Source organism: Antrostomus carolinensis, unplaced genomic scaffold, assembly GCF_000700745.2.
Source record: "Antrostomus carolinensis isolate BGI_N321 unplaced genomic scaffold, ASM70074v2 scaffold3912, whole genome shotgun sequence".
In the NCBI taxonomy this organism is placed as follows: Eukaryota; Metazoa; Chordata; class Aves; order Caprimulgiformes; family Caprimulgidae; genus Antrostomus; species Antrostomus carolinensis.
In genome coordinates, this window is record NW_010297404.1 from 95,396 (window position 1) to 121,501 (window position 26,106).

The 26,106-nt window shown below is 37.6% G+C and overlaps 1 protein-coding gene across 1 annotated transcript in view; it reads right to left on the reverse strand.

The window, feature by feature from the left end:
• The window catches only part of LOC104520405 (regulating synaptic membrane exocytosis protein 1), a gene marked incomplete at both ends in the record, with an annotated part of 139,185 nt that overhangs the window by 93,031 nt on the left and 20,048 nt on the right, over positions 1-26,106 (reverse strand). The window contains 3 exons of the mRNA XM_029083518.1: positions 11,147-12,018; positions 14,325-14,668; positions 18,060-18,113. Of these exons, the coding sequence (XP_028939351.1) occupies positions 11,147-12,018; positions 14,325-14,668; positions 18,060-18,113 (1,270 nt within the window). The remainder of the gene's footprint in view (positions 1-11,146; positions 12,019-14,324; positions 14,669-18,059; positions 18,114-26,106) is intronic.

A 26,106-nucleotide genomic window follows, 5' to 3' on the forward strand; every position in this document is an offset into this window, starting at 1 on the left:
TAGGCTGGGATGAAGTAGTGGTAAGACAGCACTACCTTTGATAGCCATGCTCAGATACAGGCTTGAACTCACAGAAATAAATTCAAATAAATTCAATGGTACTACCTGTAGGAAGAGACTACAGGCATCTAACCTGCACCTGAGTTTCCCTGCCAAAAGAGAAGCTAAGCAAAAAGTATCATCTTCAAACCTGGACTACAGCAAAACTAGGAGATTCAACCTACAGTGATGATGTCTTTACAGCTTCTTATTTATTTCAGCCACACCACCTTACCAAAATTCCTTAAAACAATTCTTTTTTTTTCTTCCAAATATCTTTTTTTTCCCTCTGCATTACAAAACATAACAAAACAAAAGACAATGCATAGCCTGAACTGACTCCTGTACAAGCTATGATTGAAAGGTTATACAGCCAAGGGTGAAAGACATCTATGTGTCGCTAATTCATTCTATTTCTCTATTTCAGGACACCTTTGACAACTTAATTCACATTCCCTCCTTTTCTTTTCCTTATGGCCTAGGTCTGCACAGATATGATTTAATTTCCACTTCCTCCTACCAGTCAGATTCCTCACAGATCCTTTAATTCTTAAAGCCTCAGACTGAAACATAAATTAAAGCAGCGGCACTACATGTACTGACCACTTCAAAAGGTTAACCTCTATTAAATAGCATTTTTTATTACTTTAGAAATGTTATATACCATCCAAACAAACAAAAAAATAAAACCCCACATTTAAATGCAGGGTTTAACAGTGACCATGTTGTTCATTTAAGCATTGCCAGAAAATTCATTCCTAATCCTTACAATAATTTTCTAGGTCAAAGTAAGATTAGGTCCAGAACAGCACAGATAACTGATGTCTGACAATGCACCTTAAGTTAATTGCTGTTATAGTTTTTTTTAAAGGATGCTGATAGATTAGAACTTTAAAGGAAATATCTGAAGAGAAGTAAAAATGTAAATGATACATTTGTTTGATTTTTTTATTTTTTTTTTTTAAGAAAGAAGTCTGCTCACTGGTAAAATGTAATGTCTTCTTATGTGTCTCCTTTCAGTGGCTTGTAGGAATAGCAATTCCCTGAGACTTCCTGGGTAGTGAGATTTAAAACTGGGTAACAGGAACAGATTAATCAACTTTTTGTATAACTGATTTCAGAGCAACTTTTCTGTAGAAGACTCTGCAGCAGCACAACTGGATTTATTGCTAACTGTCCGGCTCAGCTTCCATTCCCAGGGTGGCTATCTTGCCCTCCCACAGACAGGCTCTGCTTAAAGATTATGATGACTCCACTACTGGCATATTCATAACACCTGCATTGTGGGAGATACCTGGGTACACTGACAAGGTTCAGTGTGTTACATAAAAATTGGCAGAAACAGTAAACACCAGAAAGGTTTGAGAATCTACATTTATTTAAATTTGTATTTGTGAGTTGCTTTTGTAAGGTTCAGTTTTTATCTGTAAGTGCAAGTCACTTTCATTCTATATTTTAAATAAAATCCGAGCCTGTACAAAACACCAAATTACCTGTCATCCCATGTGTCTTCATGTAAATTTACACCAATTTGCTGTGGCAGAATTCTGGAGCACAACCAGCAAGAACCAGCATTATGCCTCTGAGTGACCCAGGACTTTGGGGAGTTGAAAAAAACTGGCTGTTCACTAGCCCTCAGCTCATGGCACTGATTAGTATTTACTGCCTGAGCAGAGGTTTTTGCTCATCTCACAGTTCAAGTGAGAACTGTATGAATAAACTGCACACGTGTTAAAGCCAGTCAGCTGGGGAGCGCTGCTTTGCACAGCACGAGCTCCTGGCTCTGCAAAGCGATCTGTCACTCCTACCCACAACTCACAGGAGCATGGTGCCAGAATTTGCAATTCCCACCTGAGATGTGGGAGCAGGGCTGAGACACTCCTAGGACTGTATCCAGCTGCTTCAGAACAGCATTTCTTCTTTTATGACACCTGCTGAAAATTTTTAATGCAGAAGAGTCTGACTTTCAAATACTTTACAAAGGCAAAGAATAAAGCAGAAATCTGCAGAACTTTATATTCACACATCAGCAGTCTATTCGCTGTCTCTAGCGCGACTCTGGGATGGTGCCCTACAAGTACCATGACATCATGACATCTGAAGTATTTAAATGTAACAGACGCACTGGAATGCACACATGCCTTCTAATAGCACACATGCATTCTAATTCATATAAACATCTATGCATATATTCACAAGCATGCATGCCCCCCTCAAAAAATCTCATCTTACTAATGCAGTAAGCTATGTAGCTATGAAGCTACAATAAAAGAAATACTGTGAAAGCATTCACATACACTATTGTATCTTTGATTTTTGCTCCTGAACCTACTTTACTGCAGCATTCCTGAAGCAGATAACACAGTGTGCTCTCATTAAACAGGTGCTTCTTAGGCATTAGGTCACAGAAAAAATAGGCTGAAATGTGTTTTGGGTAAGTATAAAGAAAATATGTGACTTCAACAGAAGTATCAGCAAGACTTCTTAAGCACAAACAGACAGAGTTGTCTGTAAATGTATCTCTAAGCTTCCCAAAAGTTTTGAAAACCTGGCTTATGATCCTCTAAGAAGAGTATTTTTTTCAACCTATGTTTATTTTTTTTTTCCTGAGGATAGGACTCAACTCATGTAAATAACTGCTTCCATAGAGCTATACTTGTCACTGTAATTTTCATATCCAGAATAACATTCCATACATCATCTCTAATACTGAACCTACAGGACAATGTAAATCTGCCTACAGAAAATGCACATGAAGATAAGATGTCAAAATGTTTTAAAATTACCAATTCAAGCAGGAAGGTGTACCTACATTTCCAGACTTTCTCTCTCTCTCTTGCATAAACAGTGTGATACGTAAGCCAGATTTGATTGCTCCATCTAGTGGCACATTAAGCACAATTTTAATGGTTAAGAACATGTGGCCTAATTGGTTAAAAAGAGCCACATGTGCTGCTTGCTTGTTTCTTCTCTGAGCAACACAGCAAAATAAATTATTAGCACCTAGCTCTTTCAATAGCGTAACATAAAAATAATCTCCAAAAATGAAACAAAAGTTCACAAAAGCTTAATATAGTTAGGTCCATAGGAGTAGGTAAATATTTTTACATTTTTAATTATTATTTATTCTATTTAGTTAAGAAACTTGAATAAGAATGCTAAAATTTTAGAAATGTTAGTTCATTTGAATTTACAGTTGAAGTTACATTCATATCTGAGTTTACATTTCCAGTGAAAAGATAGCTTACATTTTCAGTAAAAGAATCAAATTAATAAAAAGTCAACCATTAAAATATATATACTGAATCTTACCAGATGAAAGAGTCAATTTCAAAGCTCAGGCCTGATTCAGAAAGCCATTCCTACTCTGTGAAGGACAACTCCTAAACAAATGTAGAGAACCACTGATTTTTAGAGTAAAAAAAAGTGTGTGCCTAAGTCTACCCAAGGCTACCCTGTGGCAGTTCTAAAAAACCCAGGAATTTAGATACTTCAGAAAAAAGGTATAATAACATAACCAAGTTGCTTTAAATAGAACATTTCTTAAAAACCTGGGGTGGCAGGAGGGCAGTAACTAATACAAAATGAACAGAGCAGCAAGGTCCCATGCACACAACCATCATGTTGTCATACCCTTTAGTGGTGGCTCCATCAGTCAAAAAATACTCCCAAAACAACAACAACAAAAAAAAAAAAAAACCACCAAAAAAACGTGAAGGCTGAAAAAAAGGCTGTAAGGTCTGGAAGGTCTTTCTATGAAAGAAATAGCTACACAATGTCTTTCTAAGCGGTAGCAGTATACATACATGAATCACTTTGTTACCTGATAATGAAAGCAAGCAGGCAAAAAAAAAGGGTAATTTAGCTGATTAACAGCAAATTAATAAGTAATGAGAACAGGAATCTAGGCTCCACTGAAACTCTCATGGTAGGAAACTTGCATTTAGCCACAAGAGAATGCAAGCATGTCAGAGGGTACCTGATAGTAATCTGTAATTCTGCTGGATGCTGATAAATGCAAGAAAAGGGTACTCGCTGATTATATGTCTTTGCATTAATAAGCGTACTGTTTTATTATCACCAAGGCAAGCTGGAGTCTCAGTCATGGACTGAAATCTCACTAAGTTAGGCACTCTACAAACACAAAAAGAAATCCCAGACTCCACTGAACTTGCAATTTAAATGCAAGATAAGAAAACAGGCAGACAAACAAATAAGAAACAGTGAGTACATTTAGAGCAGTGTATTTGACAGTGCCAAGTGGATTCTCTCTCTTGCTGCATCATTAGAGTAGCCCCTGGCACAGTTATGCCCTGGGTTAGTTACCACTCTCCCAATTATTTCTAGGCAGGAGACAGGCCAAGAATAAATCCTACCAGACAGCTTCCATGCAGTTTTTCTCTTGATGAATGCAAGAGCTTCATCATATGGAAATCTCCTCCCCCTCTACTCTGCCCTGGTGAGGCTGCATCTGGAGTACTGTGTCCAGTTCTGGGCCCCACAGTTCAAGAAGGACAGGGAACTGCTTGAGAGAGTCCAGTGCAGAGCCACCAAGATGATTAAGGGAGTGGAGCATCTCCCTTATGAGGAAAGGCTGAGGGAGCTGGGTCTCTTTAGCTTGGAGAAGAGGAGACTGAGGGGTGACCTCATTAATGTTTATAAATATGTAAAGGGCGAATGTCAGGAAGATGGAGCCAGGCTCTTCTCAGTGATGCCCAATGGTAGGACAAGGGGCAACAAGGAACACAGGAGGTTCCGCTTAAACCTCAGAAGAAACTTCTTTACAGTGAGGGTGACAGAGCACTGGAACAGGCTGCCCAGGGAGGTTGTGGAGTCTCCTTCTTGGGAGACATTCAAGACCCACCTGGACGCCTTCCTGTGTGATCTCATTTAGGTTCCTGCTTCAGCAGGGGGATTGGACTAGATGATCTTTCGAGGTCCCTTCCAATCCCTAACGTTCTGTGATTCTGTGATTAAAGCTACCCTGCTTGTCAGCTGTTAAGGCTCTGCATATATGATCCTAACTCCTCCATGCTTTAGTACCCCTGTTTTTGTAATGACAATACTCATCTTACTACTGGACAAATTACTATTCGGATAAATTCACTGCTATTTTATGAACTATATTTCTTTCTTCCTTTTCAAAAAGCAGATTATTACATAAATTTATACCGGAAAGGGCTACCAAATATCATTACTTAAGGGGTGAAAAAAAAGGATGAGTTACAGTCAAGAGTACCGTGGATTTAGCCCGTTTCCCCACCTTGGCCCAGAGCCTGTCACAGGAACAACAGCAGTATTTCTAATGTAGAGCAATTTCAGTTCAGGCTATGAGGACCTTTATTTGTATTTCCAGCAATCCTCTATTTCAACTGTGTAAGAAGTTATGAATACAATTATCCTTAACTTTGCTTACCTGTCCTCAGAGTTGACACAGTTTCTGGCACCAAGCTTCAACCTTCCTAGCAGTAACTGAACCCTCCAGGGGAAGAGAGAAGCATTCACTCCATCTCTTTCCTGCTCCAGCTTCTTCTTTACCACTTAAAGCCCAGTCCTTCCTCACTGCCTTTTTTTCTATTGTTCTTTTTCTTTTTTTCCCTTTCTTTCTTTTCCAGACTATTCAACCCAAATCCATCCCATCTTTCCTTATATATCATATTTTACAGACCTCAGTCAATCTCACTGCTCTTCAGCAAACTCCCTGCAGCACGTTCACAACCTTCTTAAGGTAAACTAGAGGAAGGGCTTTATTAGGATTTCAAAGGAGAATTCAGTCACATACCTTCAATTACTTGCCCATTTATATGGTTATGTGTCTCAGGGAAGTGTTGGGTTTCTTGGCAACAGTATGACTTTTTTCTCACTCATGCTCAGCTTATTTTATCTGCATATGCATGTATGCACTTTACATAATTCCATGTACACAAAACAGATTTCTTACTGCCCAACACTAATTGAACAGGCACTCATTTACAACTCCATAAGCACTATAAATAATTTCAGCTACTCAAAAGCACTGAATATTGACAGCATTGAATAACATTAGCACTGACCAAAATTCTGAAACTAGAGCCATTTTTTATTATATTTTCATTAAAATCTGAATCAGATGCAATTTAAATTATTGCATATTATTGATTATTGAACTAACAATCTTCGTAGCAAAGGTATTTTATTTTACACTAAGTTAAAGCTCAGTCACATTCTGCTCTTTTTAAACCTTCATGCCCGACTCTCCATATGAACAGATGTTAAAATGTGCTAGCAGATGTTACAGTACAACTTGACTTGCCTACACTCCAGATTTAAAGTACCTCAGTGAAAAAGCTTAGCTAAAAACATTTAAAACCATACTCTTCTCTATAGCCTATTCCTGATGTTTTCTTTTGGTCTATTGATACACACTGCCGCACATGTATGGCTTCTCTCTTAGCCCACAAGCTACATCCTTTGCCAACAATGCTACAGCACTTGGAAGAAATCACTGGGGCAGGTATTTAATTTAACACCAGAGGAGGATGGAGGAAGGGGTCAGATCCTCTCCTCCTGGAGCCGAGCAAACACCGACACGTTCATCTGCAAACCACAGTGTCCCTTAATCCTTTTGATCTCCAGGTCCTCTCCTCCAGGTCACAACCCTCCCTGGTCACACCTGTGCACACACCAAGATCCCAGAAGATCCCTGTCCCCTAACACTTTCTAATCAGAAGGATAATGTCATAAGAATGAAATGAAATTGGGTTGTTCTGCTCCTCCTGGTACCATAAGAAAGGCATTATGGATGAAACAATTCCATCTCTACTGAAAGTAACTGGAATGTTATCTCAAGACGTTTTTTTCAAACAAGACTCCCACTCTATCACGCTCTCCTCACTCCCAGTTTAATCCATTAACAAGTATAGAAAGTAAGTCTCACTTAGCTTTTTACCATTTTGCTGACAATATGTGAGCATTAAAGCATATTTTCAAGCCTAAACGTTGTGAACAAAATACACATTTAGGCAAATACAATCAATGAGTTTCCAAAACATAAAACCATTAGCATAACTATTTACATAAAAGTGCATGAGCAGCTTCCAATACCCCCTCATATTCTTCCAACTTCCAACACTGTTTTATCTTCCAGTTTCAGAGACTGCATGACAGAAGTCTAGAATATCTCTTGTATCTATCACGAGATAAAAGAAGTTATGTACAACCTCATCTAGATGCAAATCTACTAGTTCTACACAAATTCCTGGCTTTAAACTTTAAAGAAAATCTTTTTTCTCAAACTTAATCGAAATCTAATTTGCATTCTTCATTGCACAGCAGCAGGCAAAAGCTGTTCTCAGTTTTCAAATGAGGCCTGGATTTCATTTGTAATAGTCTGGTTTATGTTATTCTACCAAGTCTTTGAAGTGAGTATGAATGCAATTTATACCTTCTAAGAGGACTCCTTTTGCCTTTCAAGGACAGAGTTGTCACTGGAAACTCACTCCACCTAATGTTCAACTATTACCAATTTCAGAATAAGGAGTTCTACAGCCTGTATTAATAATAGGATGAAAACTAATAGTGTCCTCTGAAGGGTGCTGATTCTTTAAAAAAAAGAAAATTGAGATTACATTTTTGGACACCAATAAATATTTATTTCTCTAGATTTACTCCGACATGGAAACAACTCAAGATAGATCTTTGGGTCCTCACCAAAGAGGCAAAATCCCAGTGGACTGCAAAAGACATTTATTTTTTAGAAAGAAAGTATATCCAGTGCTTCTGAATTGTTTTGTTAATGATTTTGAAGAAATGCATATTAAATGGTTATAGTAAATAGCAGGAGAGGTACTAGCTAAAGTAGCTTGCTTTGTATTTACGGGTATCACTTTTAGAAGGTTTTTTGTGCTCAGAAAAAAGGGTAATGAAAGGGTAATGAAATCTGAAGCAGTGTTTCTAGGAAATACAAATGTTCAAAAGTAACTTTTGCACAGTATCTACCTTATATGTAATTTTTGGCTACTGATTTTCAGTACAGTCTTATCCATTCTACCTATACCTTACATTTCTATGGGGCATCATTTTCTTTTAAACATTTCTGTAAGCTTTTTTCCATAGAAAACTTCTATTTTAGTTGTTCAATATAGAATTGAAAATAGTACATTCTTATTACTCAGATATTGATTGCTTTATATTGGCACTCACCAAATGTGAACATTAATTTTAAGATCTTGGATATTCTTGGTAAGGCTGTACAAAGTTAAAAATTTTATTTGCAATAATTCTATCTTTCTAGCTCCATTTCTATTACTTTGGCACCAGATTTCTGACTGAGCTGATATTTAGATGAGAGGATGGATTCCAGACCCTCCTGGTCTTATAAACTAAAGCAGAACAACTAGGGACCTGTGCAATATCTCTCCCAAATTACAAGCAAAGCACTGAAAGAATGGTGGGTGAGATTCTGTTTGTGACAATGCTGCTAAATTGAAAAAAATGGGATTCTGACCTCAGTTACAACAGGGACATTTTTAATTATTTGGATCAATTTTTTAACACTTTGCTTGTGGCATTTTTTCTTTTAAAATATTGAATGATTTCTAGAAGAGTTTCTTAGGTAATAAAATTTCCTACCTTTCCATTTTTTCTATGAAATACTGCAGATTTTTTCAAGTACTGATGAAAATTAAATTCTGAAAATAATTGGATACTTTACTACCAAAAATGCTTCTGCTTTCCCATTGGTATTCACATTTCCTAGCTCTTTTTCTGTGCTATATTCCGAGCTTCAAAGGCTTTCCTCTTCTTTTTCCATGACAAGGATTGTAAAAGTCCTATCAAGATGAGGCAAAAAACCTCATTAACAGCCACATCTCACAGCTATTAAATTAATAAATATATTCCTGTAATTAATGTATTGCATAAACACACACGTATATATACATATATATGTCTGTATAGATATATATATATTCTGATTAATAACACAGTGCTAGCTTACTGACAAGCAGAGATAAGGTCTCAAGGAATGTTCAGCAATGTTAACCAAGTACTGAGTTGGTAGTGGTCAGACCGGTCCCTAGCACACTTTTTATAGTTTTTTGTTCAAATACAGTGAGGTAGCACTGTGATACAGTACAGACCAAGGCCTCCACTGCCTAAAGGGGGAGCCTAAATATCTCTCCCAGAGGTAATCAAGAACTTGATTCAGTTATCAAGAACATAAGCATTTAGCAACATTTGAAATCCTCTGGGATTCATAACACTGAAGGAAGAAAGTCCAACTTTTAATGGTTTAACAATACAATGGGAAATTGATCAAAAGCTGAGATCAGTGTCATAAGCCTGAAAACAACCATTGAAAGGTTTTGCTTACAAAGGACCATTATAGAGCAAACTATATCAACATATTGGCATCAGTATCAAGGACTTTCAGCCTGGACTTGACTTTCACATCAATGACCTTCCAGTTTATAATCATCCCTCACTGAATATGGGAAAGACTTTCTACTTCATAAGCAACCTCAAATTGATGCACATAAATGAATGCAAATAACAAAGATGTAAAGAAAATGCTACATTACAGACCGCTACTATCAACAGAGGAAGTTAGGGAAAATTACACAAATCCAAATGTCAGCATAAAACATTGCCACAAAATAAAGGAACGAGCTGTGTTCTGTTAGAAAGATAGAATAGTTGAAACTGGAAGGGACTTGTGTAGGTCCCTAGTTCAAACCTCCTTGCTCAAAAGCGGGGTCAGCTACAGCAGGTTGCTCAAGGTCTTCTCCCTTTGCATTTTTAGCATCTCCAACGATGGAGACTGTACAATATCTCTGTGTGATATGTTCCAGTTTTGGACAACCCCTACAGTAAAAAATGTGAGAGTTTTTATGTCTAAGTGGAATCCAAATTAAGATTTCAGGGGCATAATCATCATCCCTCCTTAAAAATGAGCAGAAAAGCAAGCTTCCACATTTTGAATGGAAAAGTTCATGCTTAGAAAGTTAAAGTAGCTATTCAGACAGGAAAGGAGAGAAATGCTCTCTTTTTATATGTATATCTGGAGCTTTAGGGGATGCCAGGAGACCATAACATCAGATAAAGACAGACAGGTTAGCATATATGAATCAATGACACGTCAGGAAACAGTGCCAAGAACTAAAACGCAATGCAGACAAGCTGTTGGCATTTTGAGTATGAACACCAGCAGAAAATTTTTAAGTTACAAGCACAGATAATTAAACTAAAGAGCTAAAAGCTACTTCCAAAGACACAAAAAGCCTTCAGCTCCCTGTAGTGTCACTTCAAGACAAATCAGGTTTATAACACAGCTGGTAGGTTCTACCACAGTCTTCTCTGATGAAGCTTATCTGTTCACCATTTATGAATTTGATTAACTTCTTCAGACAGAAGAAAGGCTTTGTTTAAAAGCACACAGTGTATTACACTTACTTGTTACTGCTGAGTGTTACTACCAACAGATGAAGGCAAACTGAAATAACAGATATTAAACACACTTGTAAGCTTGGTAGTAAATTCACCTATACAAGAAGTTTGGCAATTCTCATTTATTTTTTATATAACACTCCCCTTGCCCCATATCCTGTCCTTGTTAACAATGAACTCTGGCAGAGCCTTGATACTGTATTAAAGGTAGTAAAATTTTGCATATGAGACTGAGGTGTCAGTAAGATTATGGCGCTTTATAATAGTCTCCTCAGATGGTTACAGAACTCACTTTCCATTTATATTTGTTCACGGAAAACTATTCTGCATACAAAAGGATGAAGCAATGACCAAAGGAGTACAGATATCATTGACAGAATAAACAAGAACCCTTAAATTCTGTCAGTTCTAGGTGAAAGAGGGAAAAGAATGAGAAAGAAATCCATCAGCAGACGCCGCCTGTAACCACCTCATCTAAGAATGCAAAAGGAAACATTGCAAACCAAACGTAAGCAGGTACAAGACACTTCTCAGTTGCACAAAAAAAAAAAAAAAAAAAAAGAAAAAGGAAAGGGAAAATAAACAAAGGTGCATGTTTAAAAAGAGGCAAAAGAGAGAAAAATACAGATTATTTTTTTCCCCAAACGATGGCCATGTGCATAATATACATAAAGGTCCTTACCTTTTTCACTGACACTTTCACTTTCTATCTCCACATCTTCACAGCTAGTATATTCTGGTGTTGATGCCCCTTCTTCCTCTGAGCTACTAACTGACATCTGCCTTTTCTTTCCGCCTCTTTTTGCTCTATGAGGCTTTGGAGGGGATGGCCGCACTGATTCCGACTGGTCAGAGCTAAGGGAATCATTCCTTAGCATGGTCTCCATTTTCTCCCGCTTTGCTTTTCGCATGAGAATAGCAGAGCTAGGATCAAGGCGGCTCTGTTTTTTAAAGGAATCGTGGTTCTTGTATTCTACATGTTCTATAGGAACTGGACTATGCCTGAGTGTTGGTGGGCTATGATTAGTTAATTGTTTAGAAACAGAAATTCTTACATCACCTGTTCTGTCTATAGAGTACGACCTCTGAGTTTCCACAAGAGATTTTCTGTCCTGAGTTCCCTGTAATTGTGAGCGTTTTCCTAATTTATTCTCAGGTACCTCTGCTTCCTCCATTTCTGTATGTGGCAAAGCTACATCACTGTGTCTTCTTTCATGCCGTGCTTTAGAAACTTTTGCATGCATGCGCATCTGCTGTTCCTCAGGGTGTGGTTTTACGGGATATCTTGCCAGATTGGGGTCACTCCTGTAACGGGTATGATATTCATCTTCCTTCCTTTGTTTTTCATCATCAGGCACTTTGCCTTCCTCAAGTTTCTCTGGCAAATCTGGGTAGTCCTGTGACTTGCCTTTCTCCAGCCTTCTACCTTCAGGTCGTTCTTTACGCTCCCTGTCACCTGCAGGTCCTTCTTTTTGAAGCGAGGGTTTCGGCACACGCTTACGCTCACTTTTTAAACCTTTGCCATTCTGGTCTGAAACCAATATCGTCTTCTTCCTACAATGAAAAGGAGTACAATAATTTGAGGAACTGAATGTAAAATAAAAATACTTGTGTCCACTGTTATGGTAAACAGATTATAAACCAGGATAAGCTACAGCAAAACACAGAAAGGTACTGGATCCATTAACACGAATTAAATCTATTAATCCTTCCAGCGGTACTTTTATTTTCCAATAGTAAACAACTTCCAGAGTCCACAAAAACATGAATTATAGATGGTCCAATTAGTGGGTAAAATCACAAAGAATATTAACATGGATAAATGCAGATAAATATAATTTATCTACTTAGGTAGGAAGACTCAAAGTCATCTTGGTAGTAACTGCAGCACTAAGACAGAGTATTGGAGTATGTTCTCCATTTTTCTGCAGCAGTCATGAGGGTTACAGACTAACCACATATACACAATTTGCTTAAAGCACGCTGACAGTATAAATATAAACAACACCCACAATGACATTACAGAAAGAATTAATATGGATATTAATAAATCAAAAATATATCCAGAAACAATAATATTTGACCTAGTTTGCTTTATTTTATTAAAACTCTAAAAAAAGTACCCATTTCATAAGCATATAAAGAAAAGCAAATTCATTCCTTGAGATAAATTAATGGCATTCCTTTCTTTGGTAATAAAAGAGGATGAAGAATATATTTTATTTCTCTATACAGCCAAAGTACAAAACAATGAATAATGAAACTGCCTGAAAATTATGGTCTCTCCTCTTTTATCTTCTACTTTGAGAGAATAAGTAGGCCGAGGAATCATAAAATTCCTTTATACTGGCTATTTTTATTTCTCTCTTTTATTCCCCTGCCCTTTTGTTTACCATTTCACATATGAATCCATCAATTTTGAAAAAGGGTGAAGACAGTTATACACTGTATTTTAGATGAACCTGCACCAGGACAAACTCACTAGGTCTTTGTTTTGTGGCACTGAATCTTTCCTTCAACAATTGATACATCTTCAGATCACATATCACAGATCTTCACAGATGCATCCAACAGGACAGGCAAAATTGGATATGATCCAAGCTCCTCTCTCCTTTTTCTCCATTTCCTGTTCCTCCTGAGATTTTGGCATTAAATGGGACCTAAGCTTATCATAGATGCTCATCCTTCAGAACCCTTGGACTTCATTTGAAAGCCTCAGTGACAAGTAGAGAACATTACTATTGCATAATTAATATAACCATCTCACTTTTGGACAGCAAAGCAGAAACAGAAAGTAAGTATTTTGCTGCCCTAAAATTGTTCTTCAGCTGAGTGATGAATGCTCTGAGGGCCTTCTCAGTGCTGAAGGAAAAAAGTCAACAGAGTCATGGAAATGCACCATGTGTTTGTTTATATTATACATATACATAACAGTGACCTGAGTTTTGGTACAGTCAAACCCAGACAGACTTCACCCACTCAGTAAATAACTAGCCACTGTTCATCATCCATTTTCAACTTCAATAGCTCTTAAAAAATAAAAAATCAACAACCATTCTAGCCAAGGGAGAATCTTCTATAGCAGACTCTTGTTTCATTGCCACTGGCTCCCTCCTCAACTGCTCTGCCATCTGCCAGGCAGCTGCCAAAAGAACAGCAACTCCTTCATCACATTAACCTTTCCTGATTTGCTACTCCTCAACCTGTTCACCACAGTGAATGCAGCTCAGGAATTTACTCATTTACTCACTTCAAATATAATAGTTTGCTTCCAGTTGGCTTTATTCTTGCATACAACTTGCTCTGAATTCAAGATGGTACTATTGCTGATCATGAATATTCACTTTGCAGGTGTAAAGGAGCTCTTTCAATAGTTTCTGTTTTATTACTAAAAATAATACAATCATTGATAAAAAGATAATATATAAGGATACCTGACAGAACTCCACAGGGTGGGGTTTTTGTTTGTTTGGGGAGTTTTTTGGGGAGGTGTTTCTTTAAATTCTAGTACATTATTTCATCAAGTTAAAGGCTTGTTCTTTCTTTAATAACTTTAAAATACCTGCCAAATTTAAAATTTAAAAGTAACCTACAATTCTTAAAGTGTAGACCAAAATGCTTTGAATTACATGGAAATATCCCTAAAATACAATTATTATTTTTTTTTCCTCGTTTCTATTGCACAGACCAAATCAGACAATGTATTTGCTAGTGAACATTTATCCTTCCACAGTAAGCAAACCAGCTTATTCTTTGTTTTTACATGGTTCTAGACAGACACTAGGCCCAGTTGATAGCCTTGTGTAATCTAAAATCTAGCATCTATAATTTTGAGGTTCTATCATGACAAAAAGCATTACCTCTCTCTTGGAGGTTCACTTCTAGACCTTGAGGAAATTTGCTTTTGATCCAGGCCCATAGCTGGCTGCGATACTTCTGCTCCTTTCCTACGGTCGGACTGCACACTGGAAGAAGAGATTTCCTGTGATGAGGCAGTTGCTGTACTTAGAGGAGTCTGTGACCTCGATCGCTCTTGAAGTCTTGCTTTCTTTTCTCTCGGTGCATCCGAGCTTCCACCAGTGGCCGTATCACTCAGTGTTCCATCTTGGCTGGGTGACGGCTGTGGTCCACTTCCAAAAAACCACGCTCCAGATTTCGTTAGGATTTCTTGTTGCTTTCGACATAAATTGCATACCCACATAACCTAGTTGAAGACAACAAGAAGAGTCAGTGCAGCTACCCCTCAGACCCTGAAATGCATGCTTGCTATTACAGAGGAGGTACGATCTCTCGCTGTCCTCTAAACTGGTGAGGTTAGTGCTCATAACAGGACCCAGAACATGCTTCTCCAAGCACTGACTGCACTGGATAAAGCCAAGCATCCTACAGGCACATGCTATGTGAGCTTCTCCAAAATATGCTGTCAATATACATCAGTCCTGCTTGTAGCAACCCCCCCTCAGCCCAGCCCTAGCTCTCTTCTGAATAAACCCCGACAACACGACCAACACTTCTTGCTGGTATTGATGCAGTTGGGGGGGTGGGGTGGGTTGTTTTTGTTGGTGTGGATCACTGTCAGGACAAGCCTACCTCAGGTAGAGGAGTCCTGACCAGCTAACTCCTGCCACAGAAAACTGACACGGTATTTCCCTTTAATTAATTTTTCTCTCGTAACATAACTCACTATTATCCTGCAAATAAATTCAGCATTTACTGTGCATGGTTTTAGCTTCATCTGCAAAAACTACTTACCAGAGATGGAAGGTAAGTCCTAAACAAACCTACTAATAGAAACTCAGTGCACCAATAAAAAGAATGTAAAAGTACCATATTTTGTACTAATTGGAAATGATCATTTACCATCTCTTTGAGTTATATCTGTAAATAATAAATAAATAAATAAATAAAACATGTGTCCCTGGGAAGCACAATTAAGCTGTGTACATGAACAGTGCTTCTTAGGATTTTTTTTTTTTTTTTTTAATTCCAGATACAGAGATAAAAAGGAGCACAAACAGTAAAGCGAGACTCTTGTGTTTAAAATCTAAATACGGCACAAGACAGTCTTATGTACAGGAGTAAATCACCAGAGAAAAATAAAAGGTTAATCAGGAATTCAAAATGTGAGAATATTTAAATAAAAACTGAGACAAAGACAAAAGGAGTTTTGAGGTAGAAGGACAAAAAAAGCAAAATCCTTGAAGAATATACATGAGGTAGGAATTTTGTCACAAATAAAAAAAGATGAGAGGAAACAAAGCTAACGGCTAATAAGGAAAACGGTAAAGAAAATCTTTTCATTTAATGTGGAAAGAAGTAAAAGAATGAGTAAAATTGTAAAGAGAGTAAGAAGAATGACAAAAATTGGAATGAAAAATATGCTTAAATTATTTTGTGTAAACACAGGAATGATGCAACAGTGGCAAAATTTTGCAACACTTAAAATTAAAAGGAACAGACAAAACCAATCTCTTCAGAAAAGAAATTGTAAAGACAAAACTCTGGTACCAAGCTGGCTTATTCTCTGGAAGTGCATGGTTTACATGGCATGATGAAAATTTTAGGCATTTTACATATTTAACATAATTAAGATTTATTTAAAACACCCTAGAATAGATTATCTGCTTAGATCTGAAGACTATGGCAGAATTTCCAATACCATTTCTGTACTGTTTGATCAAACCACACTGGGAAGACATCCAACTCTTTTCCCTGTATCTGGATTGTGCCTTATCAAAAGATGACTGTTATATTTCTTCTATTTAAGGAAGATAATAAAATACCTATTAAAATTTTAATTAATTAAAAAATCTTAATCAAAATCAATACTTATTCCAACAGTGGCACAAACATGCATTATGACAAAAACAGATAGCCCTCAGTAGGATAACAGGAACACTAACTTTGACAAAATAACTGCTAATCCTTGAACAAAAAAATCCCTTGATTCCAAAATGTCTTATTTCCTTCATCCAGTATACCTCTCAAAACAGAGATTCAGTTTATCAGACTATCTGCTCTAATAGAATAGATTTTTAGTCTATCTGGTATTATTATTGCGGGTATTTAAAAAACCAGCAAGACTAAAAGGAAAAGAAAAATAAAAACAATTTTTTAAATGTCTTTATAGACTCTGACACAATTGTGAGATGTGCATGCACATGTGTCTGTGTATAAAATCTATGTCAGTGCTATAAACCACTGTCATTAATGAAAAATATGTTGTTGCCTGTATTTATGAGTTTATAGGGAAAGCTAAAAGAAGTGTTAATAAAAAAACAAACCAACCAGAGTTTGTTTAAAGGAAGGATAAGGAATACTAAAGTAAAATTTAAATATTCTAATTAAATTACATATGTGTGTATGTATGCAAGCACATTTAAATGTGTAAAGATAGTAACAGATTTCATTTACAACTTAATATATTAGATCATTTAAATGATGTATAAAGTATGTAATAAAGTTCAAGAAATTACCATTAACTTACATAATCACCTTGATATTGTAATTCATTTCATGCAAAATATTTGAGATCCAAACAGGAATAGCTAATGCACAAATAGACACAGAAAAATACAGAATACAGGAAGGAGAAATACTGGACATGTAAATACAAAACTATTTTCTTACAACTGTCTTTAAACACTGCAGTTTGGACACAATACATACCGATCACCACAGATTACACAGGTAGGAAATCTGCATTGTACTCACATAGAAGCTACACTGCCATCCCTGTTTAGGAATATCTTCAGGACTTAATAAATGCTACGTTTGCCTTGAGATATATTCAGTCCAAAAGGAAAAAATAATAAAAGTTTTTCTTTAAGAGGAAAAAAATACCACCAAAACTTGAGGTGACAGAACAGTTTCTGTCAACTGTATATTGAAAAACATTTTTAGAGAAGTATGTGGAGCAAGCGATTTAGCAGCATGCAGGAATTATATCCTGATTGAATATACTGGGATGTGGTCCAAACTAATCTAAACTAAAGCAGGTCTGTGTAATAACTTATCTTAACAATCCACAGATGTTAGGCAACCAAACGAGTGCTCTGATGAAGGATTACAGTTCTCTAATGTGGCTTCTGGACTTCCACACAATGCATCAGTAAAATGAAGTGTTAGGCAATTTTAGTCTGGCCTGTCACTTAAAAAATAGTTTCTGTTTACTCTTTTCTGGATGGCGAGCTCTGATGCAGTGCTACAGTAAGCCATTCGAGACATCCAAAATCTGGTTTTTGTTGTTGGGTTTGTTTCTGGTTTATCGCGTCCTTGCACAGGCCAATGCATATCCGCACATGAAGCTATTAAAGAGAACCAGTAAAGGGGTGCTCCTCATTCAAAGGGTTCATATGCATAGCTCTGGAAAAATGTGCATTTTCACAGCATAGCAAAGGGTTCTGGGCTTTACCGCTACATAACAAAAACAAAGTGGCACATACAGGACTCAGCGGAGGTGGGTCAACAGTTCCCACCCAGATTCAGGTGGAAATTTTGCAGGCTGCGTGAAAACATGCTAGAAGGATCCCATGCTTGCTTCACGTGGAATACGGGGTATTTCATTCACAGAAAAAAATATTCCTCAAACTTACTCTTACAGGTACTGTTGAATGTGATCCACAATGAGTAGGAACAGTATTCCTGTACTAATACAACATGAAATTCCAACTTGAAAGAGCCCATAGTAAACAATATATACAACTATACACACAGAGAAAAAGAGCATTTTCAGTTACAAAAATAAGAACAATTGTTCATTATTACATATTTCAAAATTGCACTTTAGAATGCAGAAAAAGGCCTTTTTTTTTTTTTCAAATTCACATTTGGAAACTTCCAAACATGCAGTGAGAGGCTAAAGTCACATTAGGGGGGACAAAAACTTTATACCAAATTTCTATGACACATGCCTGGCAAAACTCAGGCTAAGGTCAAAGCAAGTTCCCCAAATCCTTCACCCAAGCCTGGATTCTGAGGAGAGTCCATAAAGTGTACGCTCCTTCACATGTCATGAGTTTACAAATGACAAATACACAGTTACACTAACTCCCATGCAACCTGCTTCATCTCTGTACAACAAATTAGGTAACAAGTGTGCTAATACAACAGGCCACAAGCTACTGCTTACTGAACCTTCTTTATTATTTCCCTTCTGTATACACAACATCTTTTTGGTTTATTGCTTTTGTTAATGTTCCTTTAGCCACCTTCTTCTATGCACTTCCAGAAAACACTAGTTATTTTAGACGGATGTAATTAGGCAGACCCTCTTGTCTGCCTGAGGCACCATTAACTTCAGCAGAGCTCTGACACCATCCTGCAAGTCATGTCTTGAAAGTAAGAGGGAAGAAATGGTATCAATTTCCCCTTACAAAACTATTCATTCACAGAATTAAGTTAGACTATGTATCACTTAATGTTTCTGGGATAACATAAAACACACAGCAAACCATGAAATTAGTATACAGCATTGCATTTCTCTCTTTTGCTAAATCAAAATGAATTCTGTAATAAAAGCCTAGCTAAGTGTCATGATAGCTTCACTCCATTAAAATATAAATAAATGAAGCTGAAAATTTACTTGAATCCTTACATTAGACCAAAATCTAAATAAGTAAACAACTCTACTTTTCTAATGAAAATGTGCTTGTGAATCCAAGCTTTCATTAAACATATTTTTCAAAATTGTGCAGAGAGCTGAGTTCATCCAATGGCTCCTGGTCATCAAAAGGGAAGGTCTTCTCCCCACTTCCTTCCTCTCTAGCTCTTCTTTCTCCCTATCCAAGTTTGTCCTCTCCCTTCTTTGTTACCAGCTTCACTATACTGCATGCTCCCTTGTATCCCCTCCCTTGACTGTCAGGTCCTCCCAGGAGCCACTTCCATTTAAAAACAGCAGAAATGTATCTGTATTTTTAAACAGGCTTCTTTTTTTGTCACATCTATTTTTCTCATTGAAGGGTTTGATGAGTAGTGAAATCATGTGGCCAGGAACAGAGGCAAATGGGAGGATGTTTTCTCTATGGCAGTGGCTCACCCTCTCCTGTTAAACTGTATCTTGAAATGACACCCATACTAGTACATTAAATTTGCACAGAAACATTTTTGAGCACTCATGCCAAATGGCGTGAAATAACTTGCATCTCTACTAGGATTTCTGCTCTACTCCAAAGTAAAGTGGCTGCATACAAACTACCTCCTGGAGATAAGCCTCAGAGCACCCCAACTCCCAAACCACTAGGCAAAATTGATAAGAAAGTGCTGGTGGGCAGAAGGCCACGAGCGTGCCAAGTAGCCTTCTGTTGATTTACTACTTAGATACTCTAACGCCTAGGAACAGTCCCAGATGAGGTTTAATTTGTTAGTAAAGAGGTAGCCTAGGAGTCTAGGTTCTGCTTTTGCTGAAGCCTCTCCTGTAGATTGAAGGGTTCAAAAGACAGCACAGTTCTCTATCGTTCTCCACTCCAAGAAAGGAGAGGACTGCTTTGCCCACGCTGATGTTTGTCAGATGTATGGGGCTCAGCCATTTCAGGAATATGATATAAAGCCATTTTAGCACTCTCTGCTCTTCCATTCCTGTGCAGAGAAGATTTTCTTCATAATTTAGGTTTTCAGCTTGATATTTTTATCCCAGTTTGGCAAGAAAATGAGGTTTATGCTGACAGCTGATTGGTTTCTTCCCCCTTTTCTCCCCACACACTCCAATAACATTTTAACCCACTGGACAAATGCAATAAAATTTTTCATGGGCATGGAACTTTTCAAGGCATTATATTCTTAAAAGTTTCATGAAACAAGCGGTTCTACAAATGCCCTATAAATATTTCATTAGTGCAACCTTTTACTGGCATCACAGAATCTACACAGCAATTCAACCGCAAGATATGTTCATAGGGAACAAGGCCCCACTTCCTACAGAACTACGTGTCACCTTAAAGTCTGCTGTGCCATTTACATGTTTGTCTGAAAGCATCCAGGAGGGATGTCTAAAAGCCCATCTTATCAGAATTTTCCACTTGCACTACAGAGTGTACTTTATACTCCTCCTGTTTGCCTTTCACAGTTAACTGACACGTTAACTTTCCAAACCATACCCTATTGTGTACAAATAAGGATGAGAGTAAGATGCCTAAGTTTTTTCCGTCTACACAGAAATGCCTATAGGCATGGCAAGTATTTAAGTTTCCATACAAAGAGAATCCATTCATTCTCAAGTAGACACAACAAAATAAAATTAAATCCTCTGCTTTATGATAAGTTAGTGCCATTAGAGATAAGTCAGCACATTCCACCTGGCTGCCACACGCCACTTCAGAGGGCATAAGCCTGCACCAGGAGTTGGGACAGCTCTGCCAGTCATATGTATTATGTCTTATGAACTGTAGGGCACAAAAAAATGGCATCAGATGCCTACTTCTAGGCAACTGAACATACAATTCACAGATTGATCCTAATCTTATTCCTGGCCTAAGTTTCTAAACCCATAATTACAAATTGCCAATAGAAAAGGTGCAGTGGAGCATTGATTCAAGGAGTTAACATCAAAAGGGTTTTTTATGCCAGTTTTGTTGACACTGCTGCTAGCAACAGTGTTACTAGTCATATTAAGATAAAAATAAAACAAAAAACAACTGCCTTTCTTCACATGCCCTTCTGCCAAAATCTCTCAGCTGCAGCTGCCAATCTTACAGAAAGCTCCCGACAACTTTCACAAAAACGAAACATGCTCTAGAACAATCCTGTAGCAAACAAAGTGTTGGAAGTGACACATTCAGGCAACTATAAGGCTGACATATGAAATAATGCCTCTCAAACAGCACATGGCCAGGTTCCAGTCACTATCACAATGCACTTCTCTAAGAACACCTTTGGTGCCCAAGGAAGAAACCAACATCACCAGCAGAGGAGTCTTTGGTTTTGTGTAAAAGTTCACACCAATACATTTACATACAGTAATTTGAAATATTCTCCCCCTGCAAGTTATTTTTTTTCTCTGAATCTACGATACAAGTAAATTAATTAATTCACCTCTGTAAAAACATACTGAATTGTTTTTAGGGGGGGTGTATTAATTGTATTGCTTGTCTCTGTTACAGTTGTGACCTCCTAAAGCAGGACTCTAGCTTAGACAAATCTGTGAAACTTTGTACCTGAACTTCCTTGCATCTCTGGTTTTAGGCCTACTTCTAAGTAAAATGATCAAAATTTACAAACTAACAATTTGGAGGGGGACAGAAGAGATAATCATACCAAGAGAAAGGAGGGGTTAAAAAATCAGAGAGACTCAGGAAATATTAATTGTTTGGTCTAATTTGTCTGGGCTTGAGAATTTCATTTTTGGGGAAAAAAGGAAACCCTAAAGAATAAGTTTATGGAGAATCAGACAGCACAGTCTTTATCCACAGGTCATCATGACGTGATCACTTTCTTTGAAACTCAGTGACGCCGAAGATCCCAATGGTTTGATTCCTCCAGAGGCCCTGTATTTAAGCTTACCCCATTTAAATCAATTTTTTCATATTTCTGTGCTCACTTCCTCCTCACTCATCTTGTCCACCCTCAGTATTTTTACTTCCTCGACAATGGAAGAATTCTAAGCCCCTGCAACAATCCCAGCTTCAGAAAGCTCTTTCGTCATAAATCAGTTTCTTTTTCAGCTTTATTTCTCTTGCCTAAATTTCCTTTGATTTCTTAATATATTTCTGATAATGTAGTAGCCATGAATCGCTAGTAACAGTTTCTATAACATCAATCTCAATTTTTCATAGACCATTAAGCTACACTAGAAATCATTATCTCATAGATCATTTTTGTAGATTCTTCTTCTTAAAAACAACAAAAAGTTTTGTCTAACTATTTGAACATTTGGCTGTCTTGATGAGCCACAGAAGCATCAACCATACTCCTCTTAATTACTTCATGGTTTCCATAGTTACAGATACACATGGAACATAGAAATATTTTTTTGAAATGACAATAAGTCCAACAAAATAAAGTAAATGGCATGAAACAGCTCACAGTCAGGAATGATACAAAATTTTAGCTGTCGTTCAAAAAACAGAGAAAACTCACAAGAAGCTTTCCATGCCACTTACCCACTTACAGATTTACAAACTGTAGTAAAAATATATAAATGCTTAGAATAAGATAGTCTTTAATAGTGCATGAGTGTGTACATCACCTCTGCGGAAGCTTGCACTACAACATCATTATTTATGTTTCTACACTATTTTTTTAATAGAAATACTCTTTTATACAAACTGTGTCAAAACAAATGTAGTAGAAAGGCAAGAGAGATTTTTTTTTTTAAATAGAATGGAAAATAATTTATGCAAAAGAAACTGGAAACATGTAGCAGTAGAATCATAGAATCATAGAATTGTTTGGTTGGAAAAGACCTTTGAGATCGAGTCCAACCATACCTGTCCACTACTAAACCATATCTCTGAGCACCTTATCCACCCGACCTTTAAACACCTCCAGGGATGGGGACTCAACCACCAGGGAGATGTTGTAAAGATTAGTCAAAAATGGAAACACAGTCAAACTACATAGTTGAATACTTGAAGTAAACCCCAAAGCTTATGGAAGGAAAAGTGAGTGGGTCAACTGATGGAGGTCATAGGGGACTTGATTGACATGAACTAAATTCTGATTTTGTATTCTCAAATACAAAAAACCAAATAAAAACAGTGTTATGGAGTCTCCATCCCTGGGGACATTCAAAACCCAACAGGACACAGGCCTGGCAACCTGATATACTTGGGCCTGCTCTGAGCAGAGATTCAGACTAGATCTCCAGAGGCCCCTTCAAACCTCAACAATTCTGTGATTCTGTATGGAATAAAGAACTGAGAAATTGAAATACCTTGGCCCTATGGTTCTTCAACTATGTTAAGAATTACTATGCTTATAATATTTTACTGCTAGAAGGTCTGCATCTTTTTTGTCTTACTATCTACATAGGTTTCTGCCCTAAAGTAAACAGTACATAAAATCTGAAAAGTTCTGAGTTGGAGAGGCACTGTACGCACACAAGAGACTTATGCAAAGCCCAAAGCATATTGACCTATTTTCTTCCAGGAGCATATAACAGCCTATAAACACACCTAGTTCCCTCAGCTATCTGAGACCTTCAGATTACCAACACCAAATGCTGGTGGAGTGATTGCATGGTTGAAAGCTTCCAATGTGAGTTAGTGAGAACCAAGTTATTATATACAGATGCATATCATATACATGCATCTCCAGAGATCTCAGAGATAAAGGGTCTATCCTGAGAAGTGAAGTAAGGTGTTAACAGCTGATGGTGTTCCCTCTAGATTTGAAAGAGACTGTCTGCCTAAAACCTGTATTTGGGGTTGGCAACCTGTGAAATACATGTCGCTGTTGAGTTACTCAGGAGAACACACTGGCTTTGAGAGCCACTAGGAGCATGGGGTCACCAGGAGGTCTGTTCTGGGAGCTTCTGTCTGCAGGGACAATTCAGGGGAAAGAACCATGGACACAAGAAATGACCAAAGTTTACAGAGACCGCTTGGATCCACCAGAAGAGACAGTGGAGCTGAGACAAACAGAGCGCTATACAGATGCGATGCAGAAATCCAGGGGCTGTGAGGAAGAAGAGGATCATTACTGGCTGTGTAAATAGGTATAGAAGGCAACAGAGGACGGTTAGCAGTTCAGGATTATTCCCAGTGGGAATGAGCTGAATATACAGCAGCGTGACAATTGGGTTAGGACAGAATTTTATGGATGATGTAACTAACTGCCCAGGGAATGTAAGGAAGCGTGTGCAGCACATTCAGATCTGTCAGTTCAAACAAATGCTCAAAAATACTCTGGTTGAGAGGAGATAAAGCATATTTTTGACATATTGCAGGATAATTTCATTGCGGCGATCTCTGCCATGCAGCTTCATAGAGGCCTTCTCCAACCACTTTGATTGACCATCTTTTCACTCACAAGGAATCGTGCTGAATGACTATCAGCTCTGCTTACTCAGAACTTCCCTCTGTTCCCCACCAACTCCTGTGCTGGGAAGTTCTGGCTGCTGAGTTTTGCTTAGAGTTTCCACACCAACAAGTCCACACAAAGACTAGAATAAGGCTGTCACTTATAATCAGACTGTGAAATTAAGCATCTAATTTTTGAGTAATTCAGTGAGGGAGAGTGTGGCACAAAAGGCATGCTTCCTCCTGCGCCTGGGCAGCCCTGCACGCAGCCCAGGCTCACCACTGCTGCCAGGGACAGACAGTGTCCTCGCCACTGTCCTTCTGAGGCTAAGAGCAACAATGTGAAATAGTCTCTGATTGATCCATTGACACCATTACAGATACTCTTTTATGTCACATACATAAAAGATACAATACTAAACACAACCTAGGTAAACCTGGAAATGTAAGCTTAAATAAATGAAATCATGGCAAACCTCTACCAGTTTGATCCTTCAAATATTGTCAGTGAAAGAGTAAAACTCATATTATATGATTGCACATTATTTTCATTTTCTTAATGTTTAGTTTTCAGAATTACAAAAAAAACCAACAATACAACACCATGGTGGAAATATAGCTAGAAAAAACTTTCACGTTTGGGGGACATTAAGTTATCATATGGTACCTACTTATAAATGACTATAAACTACTTTGCCGTAGCTAGTACTGCGCAGTAAGGGTTTTGACAAAGCACCAAGTAGGATTATGCCCTATACATGTTACACACATTTATGATTCACAATCTGTCCCAGACTCACCCTTAAATTTGTAGCTTTCTTCAGATAATTAAAAATACTTAAGCTTGATTTTTTGTTATGCATGTAAATGCATGGAATGCTTATAATTACAGAAGGCATATTCTTCCCACTTTGATATCATCACTGCAACTTCTTAACTGCTAATAACAGCTATTTTTAAAACAAACATATGCTTTCTTTGTGCAACATTCTGCCTTACACAGATCAGCAACGTGATCTCCTCTTCTGAAAAAGCTACCAGACTAGACTGAGAAACCACAACATACCATACAAGTTGGCTCAACATCTTATTTGCAGTTACTCCCTTACCAAAAGGATGACAAAGTTTTTTGGCTTTTTGTTTTTTTAAAATTTCATCTTTGTTGATCCTACCTTCTGAGATGTCCATGGTCCTTTCTCTTAATTCTCCCACCTCTCGCTTCAGGTGCAGAGTCTGAGGCTAAGTTGGTTAAGTCTGTGCTATCTGTGCTATCAAGCTCGAGCACAAAGGAATCTCAGTATATCTGGGATGGAAAATTTGAGGAAGGGGAAGAGAGAATATCAGTGTTCTACAACAAATTTGAGTGGATGTCTAAGATAAAAAAAAAAAAAAAAAAAACAACTGGGGAAAGCAATGTAGTTTTGGTAAGGAAAAGTGCAGATTTTCAGGAGAGTAGAGACTACATGGTGACTGAGAAAGGGATAAGCAACTGTGAGTTTGAATATGTAATTTAAAAGATAAGAAAAAGGAAAATGGGGCAGGAAAATGCAGTAGGATTTTTGTGCCAGCGTAAGAATATAATAATTTTTTAACTGATCTAAACAGCGGACTGTTGACAGCCAATTCACAGACCATCCCCAGTATCAATTTCAGACCTGAATTTACAATACTACTGGCAGACCACACA